We start from the raw sequence: 15,540 nt of genomic DNA, 5'->3' as shown, positions 1-15,540 counted from the left end.
TTTCTTAAGCACACTACTCACCCGGTAGGGTCTCAAGGCGCTTGGTGGGGACGGTTACTGCTTGAAAAGCCATGTTTTTAGCTGCTTTCTGAAGGTTAGGAGGTCCTGGGCCTTGCGTAGGTTGGTAGGGAGGGAGTTCCAGGTCTTGGCAGCGAGGTGGGAGAAGGATCTGCCGCCGGAGGTGGTGCGTTGGATGCGGGGGACTGTAGCAAGGGTGAGGTCTGCGGAGTGGAGCTATCGAGTTGGTATGTGGAAGTTGACTCGTTCATTGAGTTAGGCTGGTCCAGTGTCGTGGACGGCTTTGTGAGCATGGACAAGGATTTTGAAAATTATCCTTTTGTTGATGGGCAGCCAGTGTAGGGATCTGAGGTGAGTGAATATGTGTTTGTGGCGAGGGAGGTTGAGGATGAGACGTGCGGCTGCGCTCTGGATTCGCTGGAGTTTTCTTTGAAGCTTGGCTGTGGTCCCTGCATAGAGGGCATTGCCATAGTCCAGTCTGCTGCTTATGAGGGCATGGGTAACTGTTCTTGTTTCTAAAGGGATCCATTTGAAAGTCTTGCGTAGCATGCAAAGGGTGTTGAAGCAGGAGGATGATATGGCGTTAATTTGCTGGGTCATGGATAGAGACGAGTCCAGTATGATGCCAAGGTTGCGTGCGTGGCTGGTCGGTGTTGGGGTGGTCCAAGGGTGGTGGGCCACCAGGAGTCGTTCTATGCTGCCTTGTTGGGGCCGAAGATGATGATCTCTGTTTTGTCTGAGTTCAATTTGAGGTGGCTTGCTGACATCCAGTTGGTGATGTCGAGGAGTCCGGCAAACAGGTTATTCTTGGCGGTGGCTGGGTTCCTAGTGAGGGAGATGATGAGCTGACAATAGGAGGTGGAATGATGCAGCAGCTAATAACATAAAATGAGAGAGAAATTGTCCTCTAGGCGGGACCAAAGCCCATTCTATGTATATGTAAAAACATGGTAATAATAGGTCTGGCAAACAGCTCTGCTGGCAAGCCAGTCCTGAAAAAGCAACAACTTCACTCAGCCTGGTGCATGTCTGGTGTTCCCTCACAAACCCAGAAAAAAGGGCACCAACCTGGCCCTGAGTCCAAACAGGCATGGTTTGCATATTCAGATCCCATAACAAGCCTGTCCGGTGGCACCCCAGTGTTGATGGAGTGAAGGATGGCATCCATATACTCATGGGAGTCTTCAGGCCACCTGCACACCTGAATGAATAGGCTAACTACTGGCGCATCGATCGGGTAAAAGGGATTCTCTGTAACAGTGACTTTGGGACTTTGTCACACTATTGTGCACTGTAGCAATGTGTCACATCACCTCTGACAACTGCAGAATTTTGGTCATCTGAATAATGGGGGAGCATGTCTGCAATTTGTTTATGCACAAACCACTGTTGTTTTATGTTATATGGGACCTGTCTGGCGGTAAACACCAGAAACTCGCAAACAGGACTAATGCCAACACCTGAACTGTTGCAACATCCACAAAAGTCAAAATGATTTTTGGTGGCTGGGTAAGGTAGGGAGCAGGGTTACCACCAAGAACTCCTCGGACACAGTCCAAGAATTGCATAGAGGTCCCAAGCACTCCAAAGAGGTCTCAGATTCACAGTTGTATTATGTAATCGTATACTTTTATTTCATTAGATTAACTTCTCGTCACTCAAGCTTGTTATTACTCTAGAAAAAAATGTTTAATTGCGGTTAAATTTACCCTCAACTTCATCAGTGCTAGAATAGATACATAAAATAAAATTAAGAGAATACAATCATGAATTATAATCCAAATCCATAATAATTTACCATTACCAATATCACAGTGAAGTACAGAAGGGACAAATTCAAATTTCAGAGGAACGGATAATAAAATCAATGTGAAAATCAAACATATATAAACCAACACTGTATTGTTGTAAATAGCCAAATACATTGGTCAGCCTATTATGACACACCAGAGAATTTATCACCCAAAATCTAAAGTCAAAATTGTGGCAAGATAGTCCCCATGAGTAAATACAGACACCGTGTGATAGGCAAATGACTCACATATTGTTAATATTAAGAGCAATTCTTCAAAACTAAAAAGCCAAAGTCATCATTAGCTGCAACGCACAAAACCAATATCTTGGAAAGATTAAGTTAGTTATAGTTTTGTCATAAACATCAAGTACACCAATGTATATTGATTGTGTTACTAACACGCCGCAAAATGAATCCCATTGACCAATATTAAATTAAACCCCCCCTCACCAGCCCCGGACTTGATCTTGTCAGTCGCCACCTACACAGAACAAATGGCACAATTACACAAATATTTTGTAGATCCTTCAATATGTCTGAAATCTAAAGCAAAAAGATATAAGTACCATCACAAGATTGTGTGCATGAATTATAGAACTAGTAGTAATTAATGTTGTAACTGAACCATCATGTCTTATGACCGCCTACAAAACACCCAATCTACTGATAGTGTGAACAGCTACAGTCAATGCAAATATCACATAATCGTTTTCTATTGTAAATAGGGTTAAACTAAACACTCTGAGATGCCTCAATAATAAAAACAAGTCCTCCCAAACACCTGTGGACTAGAGTTATAATGAATTTGAATGACGAAAATGTAATCTAATTAAAATAAAGACCCAATACAACTGTGAATCTTCGACCTCTTTGGAGTGCTCGGGACCTCTATGCCGTCCACAAAGGTCACTCTAGTTTGGTCACTTAAAATGCACACATGATGCTGAAGACAAACACCAGTGACGTGAACCATAAATAGAGACAAGCAAGATAGGGGTTCAGTAGAAATGCCGTGGGAGCTGCAACTTTAAATTCTAATGTCTGCAGCAAGTGATTGTTAAAGAGATACTGTGGCCGCAATTTACTCTTCTTTTCTGCACTTTTGTCACAGAGTCCCTGGCTCCAAATCAGTTTGGGATTTTTGACCTATTTTTGTACCTTAAATAAGCAAATACCAGCTCCTTAAAATATGAAAATAATTTTAGGCTAGTGCTGTATGTGCTGGCGATACTTGCGAAGTTATCTGCATTAGTGCCATTCTTCAAATGTTGGTGGGCACCAGGAGTTTATGATGGGTGTTTTTTTTTAAGGGATCTAATCTGGAGGGGACAGTCCATTATTGCCTCACAGCATGCTTCTATGTTGACTCATGTGGCCCCCATTTCTTCGCATTGATGTGCGTTAAGAAAGTTCTTTTTTTCCAGGGTACTCTTGAGTGCCATGTACCTGATGGTGGAGAACATTCGACTCCCAATTGAGTCTGATAGACCTGACTGGGGAATCGCCAAGGAGACTTTCAAGACTGAGCTCAGTAAGTAGGAAATTACCATAAACAATTGGAGATCTCTTGGGTCTTCCTCACAATCCGTACTTCAGGCTATCGTCCTGATTTGATTAAAAAAAAAAGATTTTCATGCTCAAAAAACACTGTGCCACGGGACTTAAATCCATGTTAATCTCTAAACCAAGGTTGGCTATCACTCGCTGTAATAGCATCATCATGTGTTGCAGGAACCCTGAAACAAGACAAAGAACAGATGTACCATTGTGCCCCAAGCCATTCCCAATCAGATTTACTAATGTTCTGTGCCAGGTTTGCGTTCATTTTGTAAAGTTTTGTAACACAACCCGCAAAGTAAAGTGTTATACTGCAATTTACTATACAGAATAATCAGGATTTGAGTTTGATAGTTTATCAAAATAACATAAAGTTGCTCTATATGCTGCTTTGCATTAATTTGTGTCAAGTGGGCATTCCATGGGTGGTGAATGGGCGTTCCTATTCAACCATTGGTTTTGTTGCAAATCCTTATCCACAAAGAATTGTACAGTGGGATTTGGTTCAAAATCCTATTCCTCATAGAGGCAGCCATAATGAGGAGAAGTGTTTTCATTTCTCCTTGTTTTACCTACTCTGAATGAGTGCTAAATTGTACAGCACACATACAAAGAAGGAAAAGTAATAAAGGATATTTTATGTACTGGAACAGTCCCCATCCTATACAAAAACTACTATACCCTACAGAACAAACACACCCTTACACTAAGGTGCAAGGGTGTGTGCATTGATGCACGGCTGCCTAAAGTGAACCAGTGCAGGGAATGAGCAGAACAGCGCTATATCTTATTAGATAAGGCGCTGTTCCGCTGCCACCTTTTCCCCCAACACAGGGCAGCAACTTCAGTTTTTAGAGTTAGGTAGGTGAATAGAACTGCCATAATAGCGGAGTTTTATGAATAAAGAAGCTGAGGTATTATGGGGTATTATTAATGAATAAGTAGATCAATTTATTGACCTCACCTGGAAATGGGCCGGTTGTGTGAATAGTGTGTGTGCATCTGAGTATCTTGCATAGGACGTAAATGTATCCTTGGGGGTTACTTGTTTGGGTGATTATGATTGTCATCTTGCACTGAATATATTTGCTTTGCGTGATAAACCTAACCATAGATATGAAGTCTGAAAGCCTGACCATCAATGGTGAATATGTTTCCTATTTAGGAGGGAAAATACTGGCATTTCCACCAGGTATACTGTATGAGGTGCAGTTCCCTATGCATGCACTTTCACTGCTTTTGCCTCCTAGTTGTATAATTATCTGACAAATTTCCTGCTAGCCCTTGTGGCTCATAGTGCCTCTCCTATCTAATATCCAGATTATATGCACCTAGTATTGGAAAACTCTCCAGACAATGAATGAATGAATGAATGAATGAATGAATGAAAGAAAGAAAGAAAGAAAGAAAGAAAGAAAGAAAGAAAGAAAGAAAGAAAGAAAGAAAGAAAGAAAGAGGAAACTTGACTTCGCAGAGGTATGTCTGGGCTTATCTAATTGCGTCAGATGATAAGATTTACTAGGCCATGGCTGAGGTGAATACCAATGTTTTAGTGACTTTCTGAAATACCAAGCGGGATGGCATTTTTAGAATGGAACTACAAAGAGAATTCCACAGTTTTGGGGCAAGAAAAATGAATGATCTACCACCCCTCCCCATCAGGATCATTTAAAGTGAGTACGATCAGAAGGCTGCATCAGATGAACAGCGGGTTCGGACAGTCTGTAGAGTTTCAGGCACTCACAAATGAACATAGGCCTAGCACCAAAGTAGGTTTTGTGACATGTACACACAGTCCTAATAATATGCTTCTGAATGGGGAGCCAATGAAGGGAAGCAAGATACTGAGAAATATTAGAATGAGGAAGGCCTAAAGTGAGACACACAGCCATATTTTGAAAATGCAGAAGTTGGTTAATCTGCGGAAGGCCAAAACAAAATACTTTGCAGTAGTTTGGGTTTGGGGAGAGATTTGCTAGGACTACAGATTTGTGCCAGGTCAAACTAAAGAGGATCTGACTTTGATCCTGAATATTATTGCGACCTGAAATACAGATTCAGAGGGGAAGATGGATAACTCACAACCAATCTTTGGTAATGTAGAATAGCCTGAGGGTCCTGCACTTTGTGAGCTTTTCTGTATGCAATGGGCGGAAGTCTCACTTTAGACGCACCTGCAGGAATGGGAGTGGGAAGAGAGCCACTCCATGGTGGAGAAGATCTTGCTTGATTTGCAGGCAATCCAGTGCATCTCTGGAAAACCTCCATGCCAACAAGGGAGTCCACATGCGAGAGCTCCAATGCGCTCACCAGTGCCACAGGGTTTTCGTCACATCAATTGTTGTTTGATCCCATGAAATATCATCAATATACCTAGACACACCAAAGATACAGAGAAGTCCTTCTCACTTTAGTAGTAAATTCCATACTGAAGTGAAGATTCCTGCTGTAAGCAGTGTGCAAGTAAGTCCAAGAAGGCTCTTCATTCTGTTCCAGTAACAGTATAGGTGAAATTTAAATGCCTCTGCCTGCTGTAAAAAATATACATTAGGTACTACTCAGAACTCTTTAAGTGAGAGCACATAGATTATTCTAATACATTCTAAACCTGATTAGGCATTGCTTTTCTAAACCTCCTCTTTCAACCCAAATCATGAATAAAGTGTAAGAACTTCGGCTGCAAGCTGATTGAAAATTTGAATGGCATGTCAGACATGTCTCATACACAAGTAGTTTGTTTGTCAAGCTCTTCATATGAACTGAGCCTTTAACAAACAATGGTTATAATGTGGTTGTGTCAGAACACCTCATAAACACCATTAAGGGTATTGTGTAACATCAGGACCCGGCATACGCAATGTGAGGTTGTGTTTGGCTCACCCATCTGTGGAGAAGTAAAGACCCATGGCCAGGTACTACCCCAACCAAGGGAAGAATGAGTACACTGCCAGAAATAAAGAATGGAAACAATGCAGTCTATACTACTTCACTCATCATGCACAGGACTGAACCATAGAACCTCCAGTGAATGCTACCCGTTTAGATTAATTTTAGAGGATTTTTTTCAGGCAACAAAAATACAGTACATCTTTGTTCATTGTGCTCGTACTACAGCTACATTGAACTCAGGTAATCCATTCTAAGCACTTACTGGGAACATATGAAACGTACTAGGACCAGAATTATGAATGTTAAACTATTTTGTCCTTAAATATGTCGGGAATGTGGGGTGTCTGGTAAATGTCCTTAAATCTTACGGTCAAGATAATTTACTGTTCCTGGCTCCGGTAATAGGATGTTCCTGAAAGGGAAACATCCTTTACAAGGCAGTCTTTACCACGTAATGCCTTTACCTTGCATCCTTTACCGTGCAATGGCCATGCCTTTCCAACGCATTGCCTTTACCACATATATGCCTTTACCACGTGCATGCCTTTAGAACAAAATGGTAAGTATATAGCAGGTAAGTGTGTGTATGTGTATAAATATATATATATATATGTCAAAAAATACATTTGAAGTGAGCAAATTTAAAGTGTCGCTGGTGTTGTAGAGTGCTCTATTCTGGAGCTGCTCTGCACCTATACTTGAGAACTACCCTGAGGTCTCTTTTCTCTTTTGCATAATTCATGCATCCCTCTATGCCTGAAAGGTGCTCCCTTTTGTCTGGACAAAGCTAAACCTCCCCGAAGAGCTATAATAATAGGGAAACGTGTCAAGGGTTGCTTTTGCTCATTCCAGGTTGGTTTGGTTGTATTTTACCAATTCAAAGCTGTAATACTGAGCCTGGAGTGGTGAAAGGCTTTTGTCATTTACAGCTTGGCAAGGATGGCACTGTGCTAATCCTATGCTTAAAGACTTTGCTGTATGAATGGCAAAAGACGTTGTCCCTTTCTAGCTCGGCGTGGATAGCACTGTGCTAATCCGATGCTTAAAAACTTAGCTAGAAAAGCAGACATTTGAGGTGAGCTGGTCGTTGGTGTTGTTGGGTGCTGTAGACTGGAGCTGCTCTCCAGCAAAACTTGGGAACTACCTAAAGTTCTCTTTTCTCTTTAGTGAATATATATATATATATATATATATATATACCCATACCCTACTGGCAGTAGGTAGTTATAGTTAGGACCATTTTTCCATAGACTTATCATTTTTTTGTTTTGTCAATAACTTTGGTGCCGTTTGAGGAATCTTCACGAAATTTTCAAAATGTATGCTTTGGTCAGTTCAGCTGCTGTCTTAAAAGTTTTGAGGTGATCCACCAAGTTGGGTAGAGAGAAAGGGGGATCCCAAAACACTTTTCCCCATTCTATGTCAATGGGATTTTTTAAATTTTTTAACACAAATACAGCCCGAGCCGCTGACCGGAATTACACCAAATTTGGCAGAAAGCTAACTCTTGGTCCAGAAAGCATGCTTTTTTGATTTGGTGTAAATCCATTTAGTAGTTTTGGAGATATGAGGGTTTAAAAAATATAGATATCTAAGGGCGTGAATACAACTGTCCCCGTGCTGATATCTGATTGGGCGCCAACACTTCAGCTAGTGTTGGCAGCCATCTTGGGACTCTTCTTCAGCCGAGTCCCACAAAAAAGTGAAAAAAAATAAAAGGGGCCAGGGTAGGATCATCCTGAGGCCCTAGCCTTAATCTAGGCATTGCTCAGGGTCCCTGCCAAGGCTAAAAAACATTTTTTATAAATGGCAGAAAAATCCGAATCTGCAGATCCCGCCCCTTTCTTTTCTTTTGCCCCCGGTGGCCAGGACCCAGGGGCATGAGGGTTTTAAAAAGGAGGTGGGCTTTTATTATCCCCAGAAACTGCCACCTCCCTGTGGCAACCATAGATAAAAATGCAGAGGGGGACTGCGTGGCCCCCCGCAGCCCTGGCAACTGCCACCTCCCTGGGGCTCAAATAAAAGAATGAACAGGGTCTAGTGCGGATCTCTGTCCCCGAAGACCACCACCTCCCCAGGGCAAATACAACATTGGAGGGGGAAGGGGGCCATACATGGCCCTGGGGACTGCCCCCGTACCCTCGCCACCCCGGGCCGGTGCCTGCTATGTCCCGGGGTACTCAACCCTGGGATATAGCTGTTTGCCTTTGCTGACAGCTCCCACCAAGCAAAAGCAAACATAACTCTGCTTTCTGCAAGCTAGAGCTGTCAAACAGCTCCTGCTTGTAGAAAGTGGAGTTTTCAAATATGCAGGGTAACCGTGAGTAATGCCTGCTTATTTTATCATTCCTATCACCACATATCATTGCCTCCTCACAATCACACATCTATCATCTGAATTTGGATCCAGCCTTAGTAACCAAAGTTATCAAGAGAACTCAGCAATCCCAAATCACTTGCTAACATATTGTTTCTAGCCAAACAATTGAAAATGTATGGTTAAACCCGACTTTTACTTGTGACATCCTTTATGTGCATGCTTGTTTCTACCGTAGCATAAGGAGGATTCTGCACCATCGTGGATTATCTCTTTATCATCCAAAAGCGAGGACCCAGCCTCCCTTATCCTTGTTGATGCCTCAGCACACCTTAGCGCCTTTGATAGTTGTTTTTTTTTTTGGCTTGCTTTATGACCTGCCACTTTCCCAACGTGGAAGCTCATTAGAAGCTATTTATTCTTTTTTATGATCAATATATTGTTCTAACGTTGAGAATTGAGAACTAAAATGTCACAGGTGTGAGATATGTGTCTCCAGCTGAACAAAGTCATTGGATGGATGAAAGAACATTGTGTCCAATGCTACCTCAGCTCCTTGACATCTCGGCGGAAGGCAAAGATTGATGGTCACTATCATACGAAGATCCACAACCTGTGCACAATAGTAAAACACTCAGGAAGTGCAATGTTGAAGGCGTTTTTGTCATTCTGTCCATCATTTCTTTCCCTGTCTCATCAGGTTTTCCAGTGCAGACTGAAGAACCTTTTGCACTATTGCTCTTCACTATGGTGACGAAGTTCTGCAGCGGACATGCACCTCATTTTCCCATGAAGAAAGTACTACTGCTGCTGTGGAAGGTGGTGTTGGTGAGTGCTGTGCAGTAGGGGCTTCGCATGCAGATGTGATAGACACAAACAAAGGTTTCTCTCTCAGAGAGTGGTGCAGAGCGCTAAACACACACTTACAGGCATCGGATGGAGTAGTTGTTGAGTCACCTAGAAAACAAAACATGATTCTGTACCTTTCCATTCTCTTATATTATTTCACTTAGTTTATCTTTTCTCCGAAGCACAATTTCTTTCTTCTTACTCTGCTCTTATCTTTCACTGTCTTATTGGGTGGAAAGAGAAGGTGGAGTGCAGCCAACTGGTGTCCTTTGGCTTTGGTAAGTGGCCAATGCCAAGGAAGAGGAGGGCTCTGAGAGACTCCCTGAAAAAGATGAACGGATTACCAGGGGACTTGTCACACAAATGATCTCCGCGGTCCTCCCAGTGCCCCTGCTTTATGGTAGTGTAACCCCTGTGGCTCTTCTTTCATGTCAGCCATCTCTTCTCCAGGAAGTGGAGATATGGCTGCTTATGTGCATCATCCTGAGGGAATCGGCACGAACTTCATAGGCAGGCATTCTGTAGCGGAATAAATGATGGGCATTATTGAGGGGTTACAAGGAGTTGGAATTGTGACACCACTAAGCCTCTTTCTGATACCTCTCTTTCACACTCATGCATTCCCCGCTCCTGAGTCCATTCTCCCAGGCTGCTATGTACACCACTCTATTGCTTCCCAGCCAGTCTTGCACTATATGAAATGTATATACATAAATACATGCTTCAAAGAGATGTTATAGTTAATTTATTGGTATTATACCCCAGTGCCTCAATTGTTGCCTACACCTCTTTTTCGCCCACCTAACTTTGATTGTGCAATTTCTATTTATTTTACACTTAATGTAGGAATGTTCCTACTACTTCCTTTGGATTTATCATAGTCCAGTACTTTTTGATGCTATTTCTTTTGACATTATCAAGCCAATATATCATGCTATGGCACTTATTCTGTATCACCATGGGAAGTAGGTTCAGAGGGTGTGTGGTGGGAATTCTGCTACCCTGTGATCTTTAGTGAAATGGCGCCAGTGGTATTCTGCTATTTTGATTTCCTTTTTTATCTATTTTATTTTTTATTGAAGAGTTTTTTTTTTCGTTAAAGAATGGCCACAGATCACAACAAAAGAACCATACCTTGCATTTACCGTTATGTGAACACCAGACTCAAATATTCACCTCCGCTATATTTCAGGCTTACTCCCTCCTTCCTCACAGTGAACGGCCCAGTTTTGCCCTAACAACCTCCAGGTGGCTTACGGTGGTTCTGGAGGAGTCGTCTCCGGAACTGGTTTATCAAGAGGGTACTGTTTAAACCAGGGCTTTAAATGGGCCGGTACTGTCCGGTACGGAGTACCGGCACTTTTTTATTTTGCGAGGGAGAGTACCTGCACTTATCAAGAAAAACGTAATGCTTTCCATTGGAGAGTACCGGCACTTCTCAGAAACAAGCAGGTACCCTGATGCAGAGTACCTGCACTTCTATTTTTCCATTTCAAGCACTGGTTTAAATCCTGTTTATACGTCTTTAGGCTGTGATGTTTCAGGTAGCAGTTCTTCATAGTGGTCTGTTTGCTCGCAGCAATAGGTCAGTTCACGTCTCCTGTGTTTGACAACTAATCATTTGGCCAGCAGAAGTGAAAGAGCACAGAACAGGTGTGTTTCTGGTAAGAAATATATTTCACTTAGCCCAGGAGAGCCGTGACGGGGATCTCATCAGGGGGACCTCAGTTATATCCTGAAGCACCCCGACTGTTTGCTACCAGTATTGGAAGATGTCAGGGCATGCCCTTGCTAAGAGGAGGAATCCCACAGCACTCCTTCACACCGCGTACAGCTGGAGTCTTCTCTCAGCCACCATTTTTGCAGTTCCACCGGGGTGTAGTACATTCTACCGATGATTATATAATGAATGAGGCACAGAAGTAATTTCGCGGTTTGTAGACAGCAGTATTCCCAGGTTTCATTTGTGAGGCGTGTGTCAAGTTCCGCATTTCACCATGCCTGTAGTGTTGTAGGCCGAAGTGGGGGATGCTGTTAGACCCTACTCCGGCCTCATGTCATCCATTGGTTTCGCCCGCTGTCAGCTGACCACGGGCATAAATAAATGGGCGTGGCTGCTTGTAGGCAGTCCAGTGGCAGATCAGGTCGAATGTGTAACACGTGTCCGCTGTGCATCCTGGGCCCTGACCAGCTCCCCCAGGCCCAGAACACAACTGGCAACGAGGATGAGATCAGACCACCCTCTCTTTAACATGTAGCCCATCCTGGTCTGCTGTGCTCGCCAACAGCATCGCATCTATCCAATGCAGCTCCACCCACCAGCCACATGTGATTCAAATTAGTCACATGGTCGGCAGTCCCGCATCTCATGGCCCACCGCCCGCACTGTCTCCTACTATCCTTGCCTCACATGCTCAGTGAGCGCAATTTTTGGAATCTTCTGGGCAGTGGCCCTGACTTACGCCCCTGCTCAATTTTGGCTCAACACAAGAAGACCACATATCACCAGAAAACTTTAGCTGCCCAAAAGGAGTGGAGGAAAGACAGCAAAAAGGACCCGGCCTGCGCCCCTAGCATCACCGGGCCTGCAAACCACAGGCACAATGCACGAGGCCAGCAGAAGTCACTCAAGGGCTGCGGTACTCTGGCCTACAGCCCGCCAGACTCCACTGCACATGGCTTACATCTCCACCACTGGGTAGCCAACAGGAAACATCACCTCCATCTCCCACCCTGGGAAAGCCTGTAAGGGAGAGTTACCACCCTGTCCATATCACCACCCGGTGCAACCAAGACAGATAGCAAGGAGCCGGTAAGGAGCCACCACCACCCTCTCATCTCCCCCTCTGGCACCAGAAAAACCACAACAAGCACCAGGCATCTGTCTACATGTAGGTCATACCCACCATCGAACCTTTTGCTGTTCCTGGCATGCCATCCTCTCAAACCGCCAAATGGTTGACATGGGTAGCTCATCTAGAAACATACTTTGCGGCAGTCGGACAGGAGGGAGACAGGCGGTAACTCATGCTTCTCCATCTCGATGGCGACACAATAAGCAAACTATCCAAGACGGTAGATGAAGCTGGCCCTCCATACACATATGACATGCTCAAGATGGCCCTAACCTTTCATTTTGCACCCTTGGCCAATCCAGACTTCGAGCGATTCCTGCTCAAACAAGCCCGATAGACACCTGAAGAGTCGGTGGACACATTTTATGCTAGGCTCTGCAAGCTGGTGAACACATGCATCCTCCCTTACTGGCAAGATGAAATTCTTGCTAAATTCATCTAGGGGTATACATCATCAAAACTCTGTGAACACATGCTGTAAGGATGTTGATGGGGGACATCCTCACCATGGGCAAATTGAAGGAGGTGTTGCAATTGTAAGCCGCCCACATGGAAGCCACACTACAGTGGGCCATCAGGCTGAACTCATCAACCAGTTGAACTCCACCTCCTCGCCTCCCAGCAAGACGCAAGCTGCCAGACCATGCAGGTGGTGTTGAGTACCCACCCGTCATGTGGGAAACTTCCCAGCGAAGGAGAGAGAATGCTTACCCTGCAGTAAAATGAATCTTTATGCCAAGGTCTGTCACTCAATGCCCTCGGTGAAAGGGCACAGGAAGAAGACGGCCAAGTGGGTGGACACTGAGTCCGTGCTAGCGAATGACTATGACATCAATAACGACGAGTATGAGGTCATAGTTCATGTAATAAGTGTCATCAAACCAAACCCAGGTCACATCCACCATGCCGTCCAGGTGCCAAGTGAAGGTCGACGGACAGCCACTAGTGGTGCAAATCGACACAGGGGCCTCAATCAACATCCTTCTCCTGTCGCTGCACAAAAGAATGGCCTCCCCACTAGCACTGCATCCCACCACCACCAGAGTCTATGCCTATGGCACCTTTGCATGCCTCACGCTGACAACTGTCTTCACCACCACCATCAGTCACCAAGGGTAGGCCATCAAAATGAAAGTGTACATCACAGAAGGAAGGGCTAACATGCTACTCAGCTATCACACAGCACAACAGCTACAGCTGGTCCAGTACACATTGGGGGCCCACGTCAGTGCTGGTGACGCCCTCCTGGAGGGATCTGACCAACTCTTCTAGGGCATTGGGTGCCTCAAAGACTGGGTAATCCACCTCCACATAAACCAGTCGGTGCAACCAGTTGTGTTACGGCATCGCCAATTGCCCTTCCACCTTCAATTCAAAGTGGAGGCAGAGCTGCAGAAATTGGAAGATGCCAAAATCATCGGAAGAGTGGAGGGACCAATGCCCTGGGGGTTGCCAATTGTAGTTACCTGCAAGCCAAAACAACCGGGGGAAGTGCTCATATGCATTGACATGAGGCTCTTAAACAGCTACATAAAGAGAGAATACCATATAACATCAACAAAGGATGACACTGTGGGGGAACTCTCTGGCTCCTGGTGGTTCTCGAAAATGAATATATGGTTGGGCTATGACCCGATCTTCTAGGGGCCCGAGTACCGGGCATGTGATCATGTTCTCCAACCAGCTTGGTTTGCTACGATATAAATGCCTCAACTTTGGCATCTTCAGCGCTGTCAAGGTCTTTCAGGACATTATCAGAGGAGTGCTGGCAGGCCTTACAGGCATATGAATGTCAGTGACAAGTTCATGGTCCACACCCTTACTCTGGAAGAACATCTCCATGGACTGAGATCAGTGTTCCACTGGTTCCAAAGCTGTGGCCTTACTTTGCACATGCAGATGGGGTAATTCCTGAGAGAAGATATGCTTTTTTGGGTACCGCTTCTCTGAGAAGAGCACCACCCCTAATCCTGCCAAGGTCCATGATATCCAGACCACACCTGCACCCGACGCCATCACTGGGACCTGAACAAGAGAAGTCTTCGCAAGTTACAAAACAGGCCCTGTCTTCCAACACCACACTCACCTACTTCGGCCCAAGCAAGGACATGTAGCTTTTTGTGGATGCCAGCCCCAAAGGCATAGGAGCTGCCCTGTCCCAGAAACAACAGTGTCGAGAGTGGGCCCTCATTGCCTATTCCAGCAGTGCTCTAAACCCCCACCGAGCAGCAGTACTCCCCTTTCGAGAAGGAGGTATTTGTGATCCACTAGGGAAGCAGACATTTTCACCTCTACTTTTATGGACACGCATTTACTGTCAGTATCGCTCACAAGCCTCTAATAGCACTGTTTAAAAGCTCAGTGTTCAAACCCGGCCATGGATTGAAAAGTAGGTCCTGCAGCTGCAGGAGTTATCACTTATCCGAGGAGTACCGGCCTGGCACCCTTAACCCTGCAGATTACCTCTCCCAATACGTCTGACTCGCCACACCTTAGGAAGAACAAGAGGCTGAAGATGCCAAAGAGTATGTGAGGGTTGTCATTGAACCGTCATGTCCCCTCCCCATTTCGCTGACCAACATCATCAATGCCTCCCAGGTTGACAACTGGCTCCAGCAGGCCATGACAGCCACCAGGTCAGGAAGGTGGGATGCCATCATGACAACCCTGCCCCAAAAGATGTCGGAAGCCCAAAACACGCTCAGGTCACAACATAACTTGAGAGAGGAACTTACCATGTCAGCAGATAGATGTCAGCTCAGAGGGCCCCAGCTTGTTGTGCCAGCCAGCTTGACTCCGTGAATGGTGTCCCTCGCTCAAGAGTTATATGAGGGAGTTGTCAAGACAAAGATTAGGCTAAGAAACAAGGTGTGGTTCCTTAGCTTTGACAACAAAGTTGAACAGACAGTCCAACAATGTGGTCTCCGCCAAGCCACCGGACAAGTGGATCCCCCTGCCCCTGTCATCACCGAGTGGTCACCTGACAACTGCTGGCATCGTGCCAGCACTGATTTTGGTAGCCTGCTGGATGGCAGACACCTATTAGTGGTCATCGACGAATACCCCAGAAATCGTGAAGGCCACCTCGGCAGAAGAAACTATCCCTAAGCTAGAAAAAGCTACCCATGGCCTTATGCAGGAACTCCGCATGGATAATGGCCCACCCTTCAATAGCCAGGACCTGGTGAACTACCTGTTGACAAGAGGGACCAAGCATCACTGTAATACCCCCCATTGGCCTCATGCCAACTGCTTTTTCA

General features: G+C 45.0%; 1 protein-coding gene across 2 annotated transcripts in view; it reads left to right on the top strand.

The window, feature by feature from the left end:
* The window catches only part of STRIP2 (striatin interacting protein 2), a 171,891-nt gene that overhangs the window by 56,518 nt on the left and 99,833 nt on the right, over positions 1 to 15,540 (top strand). For both annotated transcript variants that reach the window (XM_069229349.1, XM_069229348.1), the window contains exons 7-8: positions 3,238 to 3,344; positions 9,277 to 9,404. In XM_069229349.1, the coding sequence (XP_069085450.1) occupies positions 3,238 to 3,344; positions 9,277 to 9,404 (235 nt within the window). The remainder of the gene's footprint in view (positions 1 to 3,237; positions 3,345 to 9,276; positions 9,405 to 15,540) is intronic.

The sequence above is a fragment of the Pleurodeles waltl genome, chromosome 4_1 (genome assembly GCF_031143425.1).
Source record: "Pleurodeles waltl isolate 20211129_DDA chromosome 4_1, aPleWal1.hap1.20221129, whole genome shotgun sequence".
NCBI lineage: Eukaryota > Metazoa > Chordata > Amphibia > Caudata > Salamandridae > Pleurodeles > Pleurodeles waltl.
Note: the sequence above shows the minus strand (reverse complement) of the source record. Positions and strands in the feature narration are given on the sequence as shown.